At 41.8% G+C, this 17,366-nt stretch overlaps 1 protein-coding gene across 9 annotated transcripts in view; it reads right to left on the bottom strand.

Moving 5' to 3' along the window:
* The window catches only part of OTUD3 (OTU deubiquitinase 3), a 39,358-nt gene extending 23,172 nt beyond the window's left edge, over positions 1 to 16,186 (bottom strand). For 6 of the 9 annotated variants that reach the window (XM_082449239.1, XM_082449240.1, XM_082449237.1 and 3 more), the window contains exons 1-2: positions 15,805 to 16,185; positions 9,038 to 9,186 (exon numbers count right to left, since the gene is read on the bottom strand). In XM_082449239.1, coding sequence (XP_082305365.1) covers positions 9,038 to 9,186; positions 15,805 to 16,181 — 526 coding nt within the window. In that variant the 5' untranslated portion in view covers positions 16,182 to 16,185. Of the gene's footprint in view, positions 1 to 9,037; positions 9,187 to 15,804 lie in introns of all 9 variants that reach the window. The other 3 variants (XM_082449241.1, XM_082449242.1, XM_082449243.1) reach the window with 2 other exon arrangements.
* Positions 16,187 to 17,366: the final 1,180 nt, after the last annotated feature.

The following is a 17,366-nucleotide window of genomic DNA, read 5'->3' on the forward strand; positions in this document are numbered from 1 at the left end:
AACTGAAGGGGTCAGGAGGCAATGAGACCAGTCCAAAGAGTATTGAAGAAATCTAGGCAAATGGCCAAAGAGGCCTGATTCTATGAGACAGTAGAATGAGAAAAAAAACATTGAGGTAGAAGTGACAAGACTTAATGAATGACTGGGTATGAGGAGGGAGGGAGAGAAGGCATTAAGAACATTCAGGTTTCTGATCTGGGTATCTGTTTAGTTAGGGAAAAGATGATGCCGATTCTCCAAAGCCACAGTCTAAAGGAAAGAAAGAATCCTAAAGACACAGCCAGATGCAAGGGTAACCAGGTCCTAAAGAGTTAAGTGAGCCATTCAATGATTCAGTCAACAGGTATGAGTGCCTACCATGTGCCAGCCATTGCCACAGTGGGGAAAAGACACAGTCCCTGCCCTCAAGAATCTCATAGTGTAACAAGGTAGACATTAAAAACATAACTATAAGAGTGATAAATGTAACAAGTCTAGTCTTCAACTGACACACAAGTAGAATGTGCAGACTTCTAGGTTTCTTTTCCCTTCTGCTATGGCAGTCAGAGTCACTTCCCACTTCTATGATACTCAAACTCTTATAGAGCACCAACCAACCATCAGGCATGCACAGCGACATTTCATAGAAACACCTTCCCACCGTACACCTAAGGTCCTGCCATACCCCCAAATCTACCACATGACCATCACTGAAGATGTTCAAAGTGGAATTTCAAGTCACAAACTAAAAACTCTCTTCACCTAAAATATTTTAATTGGATCAATGACACAACTCATTTTACATGGCATTAAACTCCCAAACTTGCTCCATACACCCACATTTAATTTGTAAACTGCTGACCATGTGATTAACTGGTGTCTGCTAGACAAAAAGTGACCCAGGAAGAGGACCATCAGAACTCCGCGACTAGAATAAACTACTCGCTAGGAGTTTTGCTACTGTCTCCCTTTTGCTGCTTGTGCCTAATGAATGAGTTCTTTCCCAGTGAGGAAAGAGAGAAAGGCTTTGGGATCACAGATAGCTTCCCTCCCAAATGTCTTCCTCCTGCTGCCCTCTAGTTTATGAACAGTACAGCAACGTGGTCTTTCCCCACGCAGAAACTTCAGAATCTCCTGTCTCGCCCACCCCTCCCGTCCCCCCATCACCTCCCGAGTCCTGTCAATTATATTCCCAAACCGTGTCTTGGTCTGGACACCACTCATCATCCCCAGTAGCTGCCTTGGTGGAGACACTCTTATGCTTTCATCTGGCCAATGTGCAGAGCTCTCTAACTCATCTCCCCTCTCAGTCTCTCTCCCCATCCTTTCCTGACATGGTTCCCAGAGTTAGCGCTCTAAAACGCAGAATGATTCTCTTTCCTGATAAGAGACAGACAAGACTGTGAGACCTGTAATGAAAATGTTATTTGTAAAACATAAATATATCAGCACCCAGCACAGTAGATTCTCAGTAAATATCTGTGTCAAAATCAAAGCTTAAAAGCTAGTATTTTCTTACTAGCTTTGAGCCTATTAAGGAACTAATTTAAGTCACTAACTGACTTGCCTCAAAGAAACCAGGTTGTGTTTGGGTTTGGGGGGAAAAATTAAAATGACTTTATTGATGTTTCTGATTATAAAAGTAATGCATGATCATTTAAAAATCAGAAAAATCTACAGAAGATCATTTAAATACTCATAGTCCCATCATCCCCAGATGGCTGACACTTACTAAGAAGTTATTTTAATTGTATTAACTAATTTAATCTTTACCAAAAACCCCTATAAATTAGGTCCTATTATTATCTCCCCTTAATAAAAGTTGTTGAAAGAGGGAGTGGTTTCTGAAAAATAAATGGAGCCAGGAATTAACCATAAAATGTTAGTATCTTTCCAGACTTCCTAATCTGGTTCTGTGCACGTACACCTTTTAAAAATAGGATCAATCTATACACATTATTTTATAACCTGCTTCCCCCCTCCCTCCCCACCACTAAATAAGAAGTCACAAATAGGTGGAGGAACCAAGATGGTGGAGTAGAAGGACGTGCTCTCACTCCCTTTTGCGAGAACACCAGAATCACAACTGGCTGCTGGACAATCATCGACAGGAAGACACTGGAACTCACCAAAAAAGATACCCCACATCCAAAGACAAAGGAGAAGCCACAATGAGATGGTAGGAGGGGAGCAATCAGAGTAAAATCAAATCCCATAACTGGTGGGTGGGTGACTCACAGACTGGCGAACACTTATACCACAGAAGTCCACCCACTGGAGTGAAGGTTCTGAGCCCCACGTCAGGCTTCCCAACCTGGGGGTCTGGCAACGGGAGGAGGAATTCATAGAGAATCCGACTTTGAAGCCTAGTGGGAACTGATTGCAGGACTTAACAGGACTGGGGGAAACAGAGACCCCACTCTTGGAGGGCACACACAAAATACTGTGCGCATCGGGACCCAGGGGAAGGAGCAGTGACCCCGGGGGAGACCGAACCAGACCTACCTGCTAGAGTTGGAAGGTCTCCTGCAGAGGCGGGGGGTGGCTCTGTTTCACCGTGGGGACAAGGACACTGGCAGCAGAAGTTCTGGGAAGTACTCCTTGGCGTGAGCCCTCCCAGAGTCTGTCATTAGCCCCATCAAAGAGCCCAGGTAGGCTCCAGTGTCAGGTTGCCTCAGGCAAAACAACCAACAGGGAGGGAACCCAGCCCCACCCATCAACAGTCAAGTGGATTAAAGTTTTACTGAGCTCTGACCACCACAGCAACAGTCAGCTCTACCCACCACCAGAGCCTCCCATCAAGCCTCTTAGATAGCCTCAACCACCAGAGGGCAGACAGCAGAAGCAAGAAAAACTTTAATCCTGCAGCCTGTGGAACAAACACCACATTCACAGAAAGACAGACAAGATGAACAGGCAGAGGGCTATATACCAGATGAAGGAACAAGATAAAACCCCAGAAAAACAACTAAATGAAGTGGAGATAGGCAACCTTCCAGAAAAAGAATTCAGAATAATGATAGTGAAGATGATCCAGGACCTCGGAATAAGAATGGAGGCAAAGATCGAGAAGATGCGAGAAATGTTTAACAAAGACCCAGAAGAATTAAAGAACAAACAAACAGAAATGAACAATACAATAACTGAAATGAAAAATATACTAGAAGGAATCAATAGCAGAATAACTGAGGCAGAAGAACGGATAAGTGACCTGGAAGACAGAATGGTGGAATTCACTGCTGCGGAACAGAATAAAGAAAAAAGAACGAAAAGAAATGAAGACAGCCTAAGAGACCTCTGGGAAAACATTAAACGCAACAACATTCGCATTATAGGGGTCCCAGAAGGAGAAGAGAGAGAGAAAGGACCAGAGAAAATATCTGAAGAGATTATAGTCGAAAACTTCCCTGACATGGGAAAGGAAATAGCCACCCAAGTCCAGGAAGCGCAGCGAGTCCCATACAGGATAAACCCAAGGAGAAACACGCCGAGACACATAGTAATCAAATAGGCAAAAATCAAAGACAAAGAAAAATTACTGAAAGCAGCAAGGGAAAAATGACAAATAACATACAAGGGAACTCCCATAAGGTTAACAGCTGATTTCTCAGCAGAAACTCTACAAGCCAGAAGGGAGTGGCATGATATACTTAAACTGATGAAAGGGAAGAACCTACAACCAAGATTACTCTACCCGGCAAGGATCTCATTTAGATTTGATGGAGAAATCAAAAGCTTTACAGACAAGCAAAAGCTAAGAGAATTCAGCACCACCAAACCAGCTCTACAACAAATGCTAAAGGAACTTCTCTAAGTGGAAAACACAAGAGAAGAAAAGGACCTACAAAAACAAACCGAAAACAATTAAGAAAATGGTCATAGGAACATACATATCGATAATCACCTTAAACGTGAATGGATTAAATGCTCCAACCAAAAGACACAAGCTTGCTGAATGGATACAAAAACAAGACCCATATATATGCTGTCTACAAGAGACCCACTTCAGACCTAGGGACACATACAGACTGAAAGTGAGGGAATGGAAAAAGATATTCCATGCAAATGGAAATCAAAAGAAAGCTGGAGTAGCTATACTCATATCAGATAAAATAGACTTTAAAATAAAGAATGTTACAAGAGACAAGGAAGGACACTACATAATGATCCAGGGATCAATCCAAGAAGAAGATATAACAATTATAAATATATATACACCCAACATAGGAGCAGCTCAATACATAAGGCAACTGCTAACAGCTATAAAAAAGGAAATCGACAGTAACACAATAATAGTGGGGGACTTTAACACCTCACTTACACCAATGGACAGATCATCCAAAATGAAAATAAATAAGGAAACAGATGCTTTAAATGACACAATAGACCACATAGATTTAATTGATATTTATAGCACATTCCATCCAAAAACAGCAGATTACACTTTCTTCTCAAGTGCGCACGGAACATTCTCCAGGATAGATCACATCTTGGGTCACAAATCAAGCCTCAGTAAATTTAAGAAAATTGAAATCATATCTGACCACAACGCTATGAGATTAGAAATGAATTACAGGGAAAAAAATGTAAAAAGCCCAAACACATGGAGGCTAAACAATATGTTACTAAATAACCAAGAGATCACTGAAGAAATCAAAGAGGAAATCAAAAAATACCTAGAGACAAATGACAATGAAAACACGACGATCCAAAACCCATGGGATGCAGCAAAAGCAGTTCTAAGAGGGAAGTTTATAGCTATACAAGCCTACCTAAAGAAACAAGAAAAATCTCAAGTAAACAATCTAACCTTACACCTAAAGGAACTAGAGAAAGAAGAACAAACAAAACCCAAAGTTAGCAGAAGGAAAGAAATCATAAAGATCAGAGCGGAAATAAATGAAAAAGAAATGAAGGAAACAATAGCAAAGATCAATAAAACTAAAAGTTGGTTCTTTGAGAAGATAAACAAAATTGATAAGCCATTAGCCAGACTCATCAAGAAAAAGAGGGAGAGGACTCAAATCAATAAAATTAGAAATGAAAAAGGAGACGTTACAACAGACACCGCAGAAATACAAAGCATCCTAAGAGACTACTACAAGCAACCCTATGCCAATAAAATGGACAACCTGGAAGAAATGGACGAATTCTTAGAAAGGTATAACCTTCCAAGAACCAGGAAGAAACAGAAAATATGAACAGACCAATCACAAGTAATGAAATTGAAACTGTGATTAAAAATCTTCCAACAAACAAAAGTCCAGGACCAGATGGCTTCACAGGTGAATTCTATCAAACATTTAGAGAAGAGCTAACATCCATCCTTCTCAAACTCTTCCAAAAAATTGCAGAGGAAGGAATACTCCCAAACTCATTCTATGAGGCCACCATCACCCTGATACCAAAACCAGACAAAGATACTACAAAAAAAGAAAATTACAGACCAATATCACTGATGAATATAGATGCAAAAATCCTCAACAAAATACTAGCAAACAGAATCCAACAACACATTAAAAGGATCATACACCACGATCAAGTGGGATTTATCCCAGGAATGCAAGGATTCTTCAATATACACAAATCAATCAATGTGATACACCATATTAACAAATTGAAGAATAAAAACCATATGATCATCTCAATAGATGCAGAAAAAGCTTTGGACAAAATTAACACCCATTTATGATAAAAACTCTCCAGAAAGTGGGCATAGAGGGAACCTACCTCAACATAATAAAGGCCATATATGACAAACCCACAGCAAACATCATTCTCAACGGTGAAAAACTGGAAGCATTTCCTCTAAGATCAGGAACAAGACAAGGATGTCCACTCTCACCACTATTATTCAACATAGTTTTGGAAGTCCTAGCCATGGCAATCAGAGAAGAAAAAGAAATAAAAGGAATACAAATTGGAAAAGAAGAAGTAAAACTGTCACTGTTTGCAGATGACATGATACTATACATAGAGAATCCTAAAAATGCCACCAGAAAACTACTAGAGCTAATCAATGAATTTGGTAAAGTTGCAGGATACAAAATTAATGCACAGAAATCTCTTGCATTCCTACACACTAATGATGAAAAATCTGAAAGAGAAATTATGGAAACACTCCCATTTACCATCGCAACAAAAAGAATAAAATACCTAGGAATAAACCTACCTAGGGAGACAAAAGACCTGTATGCAGAAAACTATAAGACACTGATGAAAGAAATTAAAGATGATACCAACAGATGGAGAGATATACCATGTTCTTGGATTGGAAGAATCAATATTGTGAAAATGACTCTACTACCCAAAGCAATCTACAGATTCAATGCAATCCCTATCAAATTACCAATGGCATTTTTTACGGAACTAGAACAAATCATCTTAAAATTTGTATGGAGACACAAAAGACCCCGAATAGCCAAAGCAGTCTTGAGGGAAAAAAACGGAGCTGGAGGAATCAGACTCCCTGACTTCAGACTATACTACAAAGCTACAGTAATCAAGACAATATGGTACTGGCACAAAAACAGAAACATAGATCAATGGAACAAGATAGAAAGCCCAGAGATAAACCCATGCACCTATGGTCAACTAATCTATGACAAAGGAGGCAAAGATATACAATGGAGAAAAGACAGTCTCTTCAATAAGTGGTGCTGGGAAAACTGGACAGCTACATGTAAAAGAATGAAATTAGAACACTCCCTAACACCATACACAAAAATAAACTCAAAATGGATTATAGACCTAAATGTAAGACCGGACACTATAAAACTCTTAGAGGAAAACACAGGAAGAACACTCTTTGACATAAATCACAGCAAGATCTTTTTTGATCCACTTCCTAGAGTAATGGAAATAAAAACAAAAATAAACAAATGGGACCTAATGAAACTTAAAACCTTTTGCACAGCAAAGGAAACCATAAACAAGACCAAAAGACAACCCTCAGAATGGGAGAAAATATTTGCAAACGAATCAACGGACAAAAGGATGAATCTCCAAAATATATACACAGCTCATTCGGCTCAATATTAAAGAAACAAACACCCCAATCCAAAAATGGGCAGAAGACCTAAATAGACATTTCTCCAAAGAAGACATACAGATGGCCAAGAAGCACATGAAAAGCTGCTCAACATCACTAATTATTAGAGAAATGCAAATCAAAACTACAATGAGGTATCACTTCACACCAGTTAGAATGGGCATCATCAGAAAATCTACAAACAACAAATGCTGGAGAGGGTGTGGAGAAAAGGGAACCCTCTTGCACTGTTGGTGGGAATGTAAATTGATACAGCCACTATGGAGACCAGTATGAAGGTTCCTTAAAAAACTAAAAATAGATTTACCATATGATCCAGCAATCCCACTACTGGGCGTATACCCAGAGAAAACCATAATTCAAAAAGACACATGCACCCCAATGTTCATTGCAGCACTATTTACAATAGCCAGGTCATGGAAGCAACCTAAATGCCCATCAACAGACGAATGGATAAAGAAGTTGTGGTACATATATACAATGGAATATTACTTAGCCATAAAAAGGAACGAAATTAAGTCATTTGTTGAGACGTGGATGGATCTAGAGACTGTCATACAGAGTGAAGTAAGTCGGAAAGAGAAAAACAAATATCGTATATTAACGCATGTATGTGGAACCTAGAAAAATGGTACAAGTGAACTGGTTTGCAGGGCAGAAGTTGAGACACATGTAGAGAACAGACATATGGACACCAAGGGGGGAAAACTGCGGTGGGGTGGGGATGGTGGTGTGCTGAATTGGGCGATTGGGATTGACATGTATACACTGATGTGTATAAAATTGATGACTAATAAGAACCTGCAGTATAAAAAAAGAAACAAACAAAACAACTAATACTAAACTTTCATTGGGTTATTTGTATGGAAATATGTTAATATAAATGTTTCAGACATTACATGAAATTTCTAAAAATCTTATATGTTCTGGTATAATGTTATGTCATAATTCTAGTTATTACTTTAAAATGTATATCTCAGAAATAACTAAATTTCCTTGTCAATTGCATTATTATGAACTTTCATCAAATCTTTAACCGTGGTCACTTGTAAGTCTTTTGTCATTTACAGACAGTTCTGGGTGTACTCTGATGCTTTTGCAAATATGTTCCTATAAAAGGGTTTCATCTGCAAGGAGTTCATGGAAAAGACTCTGACAAGTACAGGTTTCTGGTAACTGACTGTACTGCTGAACTGAATAAGCATTTTCAGAACTCTAATGAAAAACTGATGAACTCATAAAAGTGCTAACAAAAGATCAAGATGAAAAAAAAAATTAATTACATGGGACTGAGTGAACTGATGAGGATGATTATAATTTTTGTGACTTTCTGTATGAATTAAAAAAAGAAAAATCCCACAAGGACTCAGAGGCAAAGAATATACAAATCAATTTTCACAGCAAAGTAAAGGAGCTGTTACAGTGGAGGATTACTGGACTGAATGTCAATATTATGACATAGTATGAGTGTGTTTCATGTTTGGTAATTGCAATCATTGTTGCTTTTGTTGTGGTCATCCATTTACAATGCTTGGTGTCAGTCTATTTATCTCTTGTAAAAATAAAATACAGTGTGTGTGTGAAAAAAAAAAAAAGAAGTCACGAATAGCTTTTCAGGTTAATTAACATCAACATTTTTTTTTTTTCAGATTTTACTTATTTATTTATTTATTACTGGAGCCACACCACACAGCTTGGGGGATCTTAGTTCCCCAACCAGGGATCGAACCCGCACCCTCAGGAGTGAAAGCGTGGAGCCCTAACCATTGGACCACCAGGGAATTCCCAACATCATCATTTTTATTAATGGCATCTACATCTAAACCTAATGATTCCCAACTGCCTAGCACGCTGCCTATTATGGAGCAGACAAATAAATACTTGTTGAATAAATGAATGCCATAATTTATGTAATCAAACCCCTAGCTGGGAGGGTAGGGGATGCAGATGGATTTAATTACCCAATGCACTACTCCTGGAGGATCCAGTGTCCCACGGTGAACCTACCATGTTTCTCAAAAGGAATGTCATCTTCTACAAAGGGTTCGAAATCTTCTCGCTGCTTTATCATGTAGTCCACTGTCTCTTGCCGGTGCTTGAGATGATTTCGTGAGTGTCCCTCCAACTGATCACCAAGAGCTCTGAATAGGCAATTGCTATCAAAACAAAACGCTGGTCAAGACCTTTTAAAATTGAACTTAGTTCATCTAAAACAATGATGCTTCATGCTAGGCCATCCATGGAAATCTTTCACACAGAAAAGAGATAAAGCCTCAACTCTGACTGTCCAGGTTCCTCCCAGATACCAGAGGGGAGAGCACTAGGGAAGATATTCAATCGCATTACCTTTTTGAGAGGCATCAAACAAGAATCCTATTCCCCACTTACCAGCTGGCTGACTCAGGAGAGATACTGAACTTCTCTGTACCTTCGCTGCTTCAACAAGTGAAGTTTGGTGATATACTAACCACCTGAAGACAGGGGCCAGACACTACAGGCCATTCCACACCTAAGGGCTATGACTCCCAGATCCCCTTCCAAAATAATAAATCATATCTACTGCCTCTTTTCTGAAACCCTTTTCACTATGGCTGCTCAGCTATTCACCTAACAAGTACCAAAAAGACAGCAATTTGTCAAGCTCCCAATAGAAACAACTGAAGTGAACATCCTGCTTGAGTCCTAAGGACACAGCGGGGAAAGCTGCGGGAAGAAGAGCACCAGGACAACACACAGGCATAGTTCACAAGGACACGCTCCCTCCTTGGCTCTTTACCTCTCAGCCGAGGAGGCACAATGCTGGTCTTATTCCTGCCAAATGAAAACTCTCCAAGTTTTCTTTCTGTTTTGTTTCTAAAATTAAAATGCTGGTAATAAATTGTAAGAGTTATCTTTACTTTCAAACCCTTTAAAGGCTTCTAAAGTTCCAAACTACACCACAAACACAGAGCCCAGATACACAGAGACGGAAACAAGACAAACACAATCTGGTATCCTCAAAACTAAGGAAATGGCCATTCTGAAGCCAAACAGTTGTCCACATTCACACCAAACTGTTTACTCTTCCAAATGAAAACCTATGATATTCTAATTCCAAAATATAAACTCATCACACTTCTGGAAGGACTTCAAACCTAAATGTATAGGTGACGGAGGTTTTTTGCTTTTCAACTCAGAAAAGTGAGTTTTCAACAGAAAGGTATAGAGAGGCAGGAATCTCTTCAAACATATAAGGAGATATATATTTGTTTGTTTGTTTGTTTGTTTGTTTTGGCGGGGCGAAGGGGAGAATTTAGACAACAGATTCTACAAACTAGAATCCAAGAAACTCTGCATCAATCTGGGGCAACATTCTAGAAGGGACTGGAACATAACATTTCTATACACTAGAATGAGGGGTCTGTTGATAAAATCTAACAATGGCAGTCTTTTTTCAACCACAGGAATAAAGTAAGCTAATGGATAAGATGTTCTCAATTTTCAGCTTCTCTCTCAAACTTTTCTTAAAACTTTAACATCTGCCACCACTAGTTTATTCTTGAATCCAGTTTAAAAGAAGGCATGATTTGGTGCAAAATTACATATTTAGTTGCTTTACATTTGATATCTCAAAATTCATGGTGTTCTACAGAAAGTAACAGGCTTTCCATGAACTTTCAGCAACAGAGGCAAATGTTCTCCACATAAGCCAAAAAAGTAGGTATCAAGCTGTGTATACCGCATGAGTGCAAGCACGTTCATCTGTATACTATACACACAGATGCAGAAACACATACTAATGTACGCAAAGAAAAAGCACTGAAACCATCACTTAAACAGCTCTTACAATGTGCCAGGGACTGTTCCAAACACTTTATATGTATTAAATGTGTTTAGTCCTTACAACTCTATGAGATGGGCACTATTACTGTCCCCCTAAGGTAACTTGCCCAAGGTCACAAAATCAGTAGGTGGTGGACCCAGGATTCAATCGCAGGCACCAAAATGTTAGTAACAGTTATCCCTGGGGAGTGGAATTAGGATTATTTGTTAAACTTAGTTCGATATACTTTTCTACATTTACCAAACTTTCCTTGAGCTCACTAAAAATAAGTAGTCAAAATGAAAAATCAAGATAGACAAATCACTTCCTTTTCTGACAGAGTTACAAGATAGTAGCACATGAAATGTGAACAAACTCTACAAACAACCTAGGTTCCCTTAGGGAGCCCAGCAAGAGCACTCACGATCCTCACGAGAACAGCGCGGCCAGCGCCCAAAGGGCCTCTAGGAGGTCCCAGCTGTTTCCTGAGTCCACACCCTCACCCAATACACTACAGCAGGGCTTCTCACCCCCCACACACTGTTGACATTCTGGAATAATCCTTTGTCCTGTGCACTTGAAGATGTTTAGGAGCATCCTTGGCCTCTACCCACCAGATGCCAGTAACACCACTACCACCATGTTCCCGCCAGTTGTAACAGCCAAAAATATTTCCAGCCATCGCCAAATGTTCCCTTGGGGGAAAAATCATGCCCGCTTCAGAACCATTGTGCTATAGGGATATATGTAAAGTCTTGCATTTGAGTTCACAAAAATAACCAACTACATTAAGGGCTTTGGGTGCTCAATAATTTAGCATGAGACAATACTGCAACGTTAGACATTAAAAAAATTAATGGGCTCTTAGGCTGCAGTAATGGCAGTAAGTATGCAGAAAAGTCAGGGGAGAGGGGGTCAGGTTTTGTTCTGTTCTCTGAGGTCAGACCCCAGCTAAAGTACAGTATATGATTCTAGTTACTACATTTTAAGATAGGTTCAGATGAGTTGATGTGGCTTTAAACTAAATAATATGAAGAACATAAACAACGAGTGACTTCTAGCCTAAAGAAAGCTCAGGGGGACATGATAGCTGCCTCCAACTATTCGTCATGGTGAAAGGGATGTTATCCTTGTACAATAAAACTAAACTAAAACAAGGAAGCTACAGAGACATAGATTTTGGCAAATAGAAGGTAATTTTATTTTAGGTCTATAGAGACAGACTGCACAGACTAAGGATTTTGTACATTTCTATTGACAAGCCTCAGGAGTTGCCTACATATGTGTTATACAATATGGTTGCCACTAACCACAGGTGATTACTAAGCACTTGAAATGTGGTTAATACAAATTGAGGTGTGTTGTAAGTGTAAAAGACTTACACTTTTGAACATTATTTTAAAAACTTGTTTCATTTTACCTTTTTAAGGTGGCTAACAGAAAATTTTTTAATTATTGTGCATATGTGGTTCCCATTTTATTTCTATCAGACAGCGCTGGTCTCAATCACTGATTCTCAAAGTGTGACCCCTGACTAGCACCATCAGCATCACCTGAGAACTTGTTCAAAATGAACATTCTGCGCCCCCTAGCCCAACCCCAGCCCTACCGAGTCAGACACTCTGGGGTTGGGAACCCAGCAATCTCTTCCCTCCAAGGGTTTAATTAGCCCTCCAGATGATTCTGTTGTATGTTAAAGTTTGAGAAACACTAGTCTAGAATCTAGACTCTAAATCAACAGTTCTCAATTATACTGCACATTAGGATCACATGTGGACATTTTTAAAATTATCCCTAACCAGGCCCCACTGCCTGAGATTCTGGTGTGGCTGATCTAAGGGAGCCCCCAGGCGCTGTATTCTTTCCAAAGTTCCCCAAGTGATTCTGTTGTGCCACCAAGGTTGAAAAGCACTGAGCCAGACACAAAAGATGAGGCTGCTGTACAGGTGATGCAGGTACTAATGGATAATCAGACAAGATGACAAAGTGTGAATGCCCTTCTAGCACTAAGATCCTACGATTATAAAAATAAGGTAAAACTTTCAAAATAAAACAACCTGAGACAGAGACAAATGGCTAAAATTAGTGATTCTTTAATGCTTTAATATTGGAACACTACTAATTAGCAATGTAATTTGAGGCTACATTTAGGAAGATGCAAATGGATATAGTTCAGACAGATGTTAACATTGTACTGCCTAATCCAATTAGCGATTCTTTTCACTCTACATCCAATCATGTTTTTAAGGACAACATCAAGGTTATATTTCTTGTTTTGAAACTGAATCCAATTTATGTGGGTCCACCCTCCAGATCACACAACAAATATGAAGGCGGGCCATGATGCATTACAAAAATCCATAAGTAGCTCCCTGATTAATCTATGCTACATTGATTCATTTCACGTAAAGGCTACATTAGAGAACACAAGCTAATTTCTTCCCAAGCACCCGAAGGTTCCAGAATGCTATAAGTACCATACTGCCAACAATGAATACGCCTATATAGTGTGAGATGCTATCTCAGGCTACTCAATATTGTAATCAGACCAGAATGGAAAGACAGAAGAGTGGAGATTGTCAACTATTTTTTTATTACCATAACTTTATATTTCACCAAGAGTACTCAATAAATGTTAACAAATAAAAGAATCTGTTGATACCCACTAACCCGTAACATACACAGGAAGCACCATCCACTGCACAGTGATAAAGCCTGTCATCACCATATGCAAAAGTACCACAATACTAAAGAGGGCTGAACAGTCCATGGCACCCATGGGAAGAATTTGTGAACAGAAAGGGGTTAGCTTCATGGAGCCTCCAAAGGAGAAATTATCATTATCATTGTATCTATCTAAATTGTCCAAAGAACAGGGACGTCAGAAGTGAGAGACATGAGCACTGCAGTCAAGCTGGCCTCTGCCTCTGCGGCCTCACTTCCACTGACTTCTACCCTTGTACCCTATACTCCTGTCATCCTAAACAACTTGCAGATGTCTCAAAAATAATGTGCTCCTGTGCTTTTACGTGTATTACTCCTCAGCCTGGAATGTTCTCTTGGCGTATTTTTATTGGTCCTTCATGACCCAGTCTGAGTACAACCTCCTCTGAGAGGCATCTAGCACACGGTAGGTGTTGATGAACGTTTGCTGAATGAACAAGGTTTCCCTGACCACTTCTGGGAGTGTTGGCAACTTCCTTCTCAATAGTACCACTATAATCAGTCACTGTTAAGAATATATCAACTTGCATTTTAATTATTTATATCATCCATTCTTAAAGTGTGGCCCAGTTTGGGAAGGGAGGGTATCTCTGAGAAACTTTCAGGGTATCCATGAGTCCAAAACTAAGATGTTATTTATCTTTTTCACTCTCATTCTCTCACAAGTGTACCGTGGAGTTTTCCAGAGGCTACCTGATATATGATATTCGATGTTATCACTCTGAAAGTTAATATAATGTGTGTTTGTGTATTATGTTTTTAATTTTTATTTTACTTTCTAATACAGTAAATATTGATACCTATAACCCACATAAACAAAAGCTCTTTGGAGTCCTTATTAATTTTTAAGAGTGTAAAGGGATCCTAAGACCAAAATGTTTGAGACCTGCTGTTATGTCTCTCTCTTACTAAGCTTGAACGTTATCTTAGTCATCAATGTGTTCCCAGCATCTCTGTGCTGCAATTCCTGTTCATAAGCAATCTTCTGTTGAGTACTTCAGTTTCCTGGATACCCTGCCAGTGGGAAGCCCATGCCCGGTACAGCAGACACAGCAAACCAATCATTTGCAAGGAAGAGGCAGACCCCAGCCCAAATCCCACCGTAAAGTATTCAGCTGGTATTTCGGTTTATAGAGCAATGTCTTGTGCTTGTGAGTTTGCTTAGGATAAGTTAAGGCCCTGAATATTTATTAACTATATTTGACAAAAATCAAGGTACTAAGCTAAAGGCAAGACCCAGCAAAGCAAGCTTTTAACTGTAGCGACTCCACTAAGAAAATGCCTCTTTGAGGGGCCCTGCTGAGGGTCTAGCTGGCCTCCCTCTACAATATTTTTATCATTCATTCATTCATTCATTCAACAAAAATGCCCAAATGAAGGGAGGAACAAAAACAACCAGGCTGTTATTAATACTATCTCTTCAAGAGTGCCACACTCTGGCATCCAGACTCTCTTTTACCTACCCCTGCAATGGGGATGCTGATCTCCTTCCCTCTCCCCTACCCTTTTTCTTCTTCCCTCCACGCTCCGGGATCCATATGTCCCTTCCTGAGGCCATTTTTCCTTCCCTTCGCCCATTCCCTCCCTCCCACCCCGTTTATTTATCCCGTGTTCCCTAAAAAAGCTGGACACAGATTCCAGTCTAAACCCCAAGCAAACTTGGGTAAGCGCCATTGCTTACAGAGGAACTGAAGCCCATAGAAGTAAGAATTAGAGAAGCTGCCTTCAGCTCAGTAAACAACAGGCCCTCACAGACCTAATTTCCCAAGCGTAAAAGGAGGGCAATATCCAACAGTAAGGAGTCAAAGGAGGCCAAGCGTTATACCAAGTGGGGCTTACGCCTCTTTCTATTCGTCAGATGGTCATTATGACCGCTCTCTGCGCGGTCCTGCTCTTCGGCTGACTGGCTCCATCTCATTCGTTCAGGTCTCAGCTTAAATGTCACCTTCCAGGGGGACCCTTCCTGAGCACCGATCTAAAGGAGACCTGCTCCAGTATTCTCTCTCAGGACCCCTTTACAGTTTGCTTGGAGCCTCTGCCACGGTTAGGGCAACTGGGGATTACTCGAGCGTCTCGAGGGGAGGGGCCTGGCCGCCTCGCTCGCCGCCGGACCCCCTGCATTAGGAAACGGCTGGCTCGCAGCTGGCGCTCGGGGCCGCCCGATGAATGGGTGGGCGAGAACCGGCGACGGTCGCCATGCCCGGCGGGTCCCCCGGCGCCGCCCCCCGCGCTCCCGGGCCCGCCTCACCCGTCCCCCGGCACCTCCCGCAGCTTCAGCCCCAGGGCCTGCAGCTGGTTGGCGAAGCTGACGAACTCCTCCTCGCAGCCGCCGCCGCCGCCGGGCTCCGGCCGGTTCCGCCGCTCCTTGGCCAGGGCCCGACGCGCCGCCCGCTCGTCCCGCTTGCGCTCGGCCTCGGCTTTCCGGCTGCCGCTGCCCGGCCGGCTCTTCGCCGCCTGCTTCCGGGACATGGCCTTGGCCCCGCGGCCCGCAGCGGCAGGAGGGAGAGCCGCAGGACCGCCGGGCGGCCGCCTCAGGTGCCGAGGAGGCAAAGCGGCGCAGACAACGGAACCCGGCGACGGCAACACGGCCACCACTCGTGCGCCGGCGCCGGGGACCCCGGTCATGTGATGAAACCCCGCCCATGTGATGAAACCCCGCCCCTCCGCCCGGCTAGGCTGACAGGCGCCATAGAGAGCTCGCCTGGGAGAGCTAGAGGGGAACCCATCTTTGTTTGTTTCGCTCCTCCCCCTATCGGTGGGTGGTACTCCAGGTGAGCAGCCGGTGGGACCAGAGAAAACAAAGCAGAAAAAGGTCAAGGAGAGCCGTGGTACTAAAGCCCATACACTTTATTTAATCCTGGCTTTCTCTGCTTCTCTACCTTCCCTCATAACTCAGGGAGAGGTAGCCCTTGTCCAAAACTGGCTCCTCTTGTAATCTTGATTCCACCGTAAGGTGACCAGCCCAGGTTTACCTGGACTAAGGGTTTTCCAAGGGTGCAGGACTTTCAGTTTTAAAACGGGGACAGCCCCAGGTAAACCAGGGTAGTTGGTAACCCTAATCCACATCCACGTACCCTGGAAGCTAACTCCATCAGTAATCCCCTCTCTCCTGCCCCTCTTCTCCCTCATCCTGGACCCTCTTTCTTAACTCTCTCTTCCCACAGTGATGCCACTGTCTCCTCCACGTCTTGACCCTCTAACCAGTCTCTTTCACCATTTCTGGGAATGTTCCTAATGTTTCTGCCCTTAATGATGTTATTTTCTCTACCTACAAGTTCCCCTTTGGGAATAGCCTCCATTTCCTCAGTTTCAACTAATGTCTGTACTTATCTTCAGTGTGTAAATAACTCTCACTTCAGCCCCTGTGGTAGATGCCAGATGTAACACTGAATCAAAGAGACATGGCGATTGCCCTCAGGGAGCCCAGATTCCAGTGAGACATATAGGCAAGGACACAGCAGTTTCGATACTGCATGACAAATTCTATCAAGGGTGCAGTGGGGCAAAAAGTAGAGTGAAAAATGCAAAAAGGCTTCCGAGAAGAGCTGGGTTCTAGGCTGAAGCTTAAAGGATGAGTAGGACTTGGCCAGACTAAGACAGTTAAGAGAGAGGGGATTGTGTGTGCAACACCAGGGCTCTATTTTGAGGAACTGAAGAAAGTTCAGTCTGACAGGAGCCCAGGACTTGAGCTATGAGACAGGAAATGCAAGGAAGGCCCAGATCTGGACCAGTCTTGTAAGCCCTATGAAAAGGTTTAGTCCCAGTCCTTAGAGCCATGGGGAGCCATTGAAACATTTTAATCAGGAACTA

Source organism: Balaenoptera physalus (genome assembly GCF_965194825.1).
Source record: "Balaenoptera physalus genome assembly, chromosome: 1".
Lineage (NCBI taxonomy): Eukaryota > Metazoa > Chordata > Mammalia > Artiodactyla > Balaenopteridae > Balaenoptera > Balaenoptera physalus.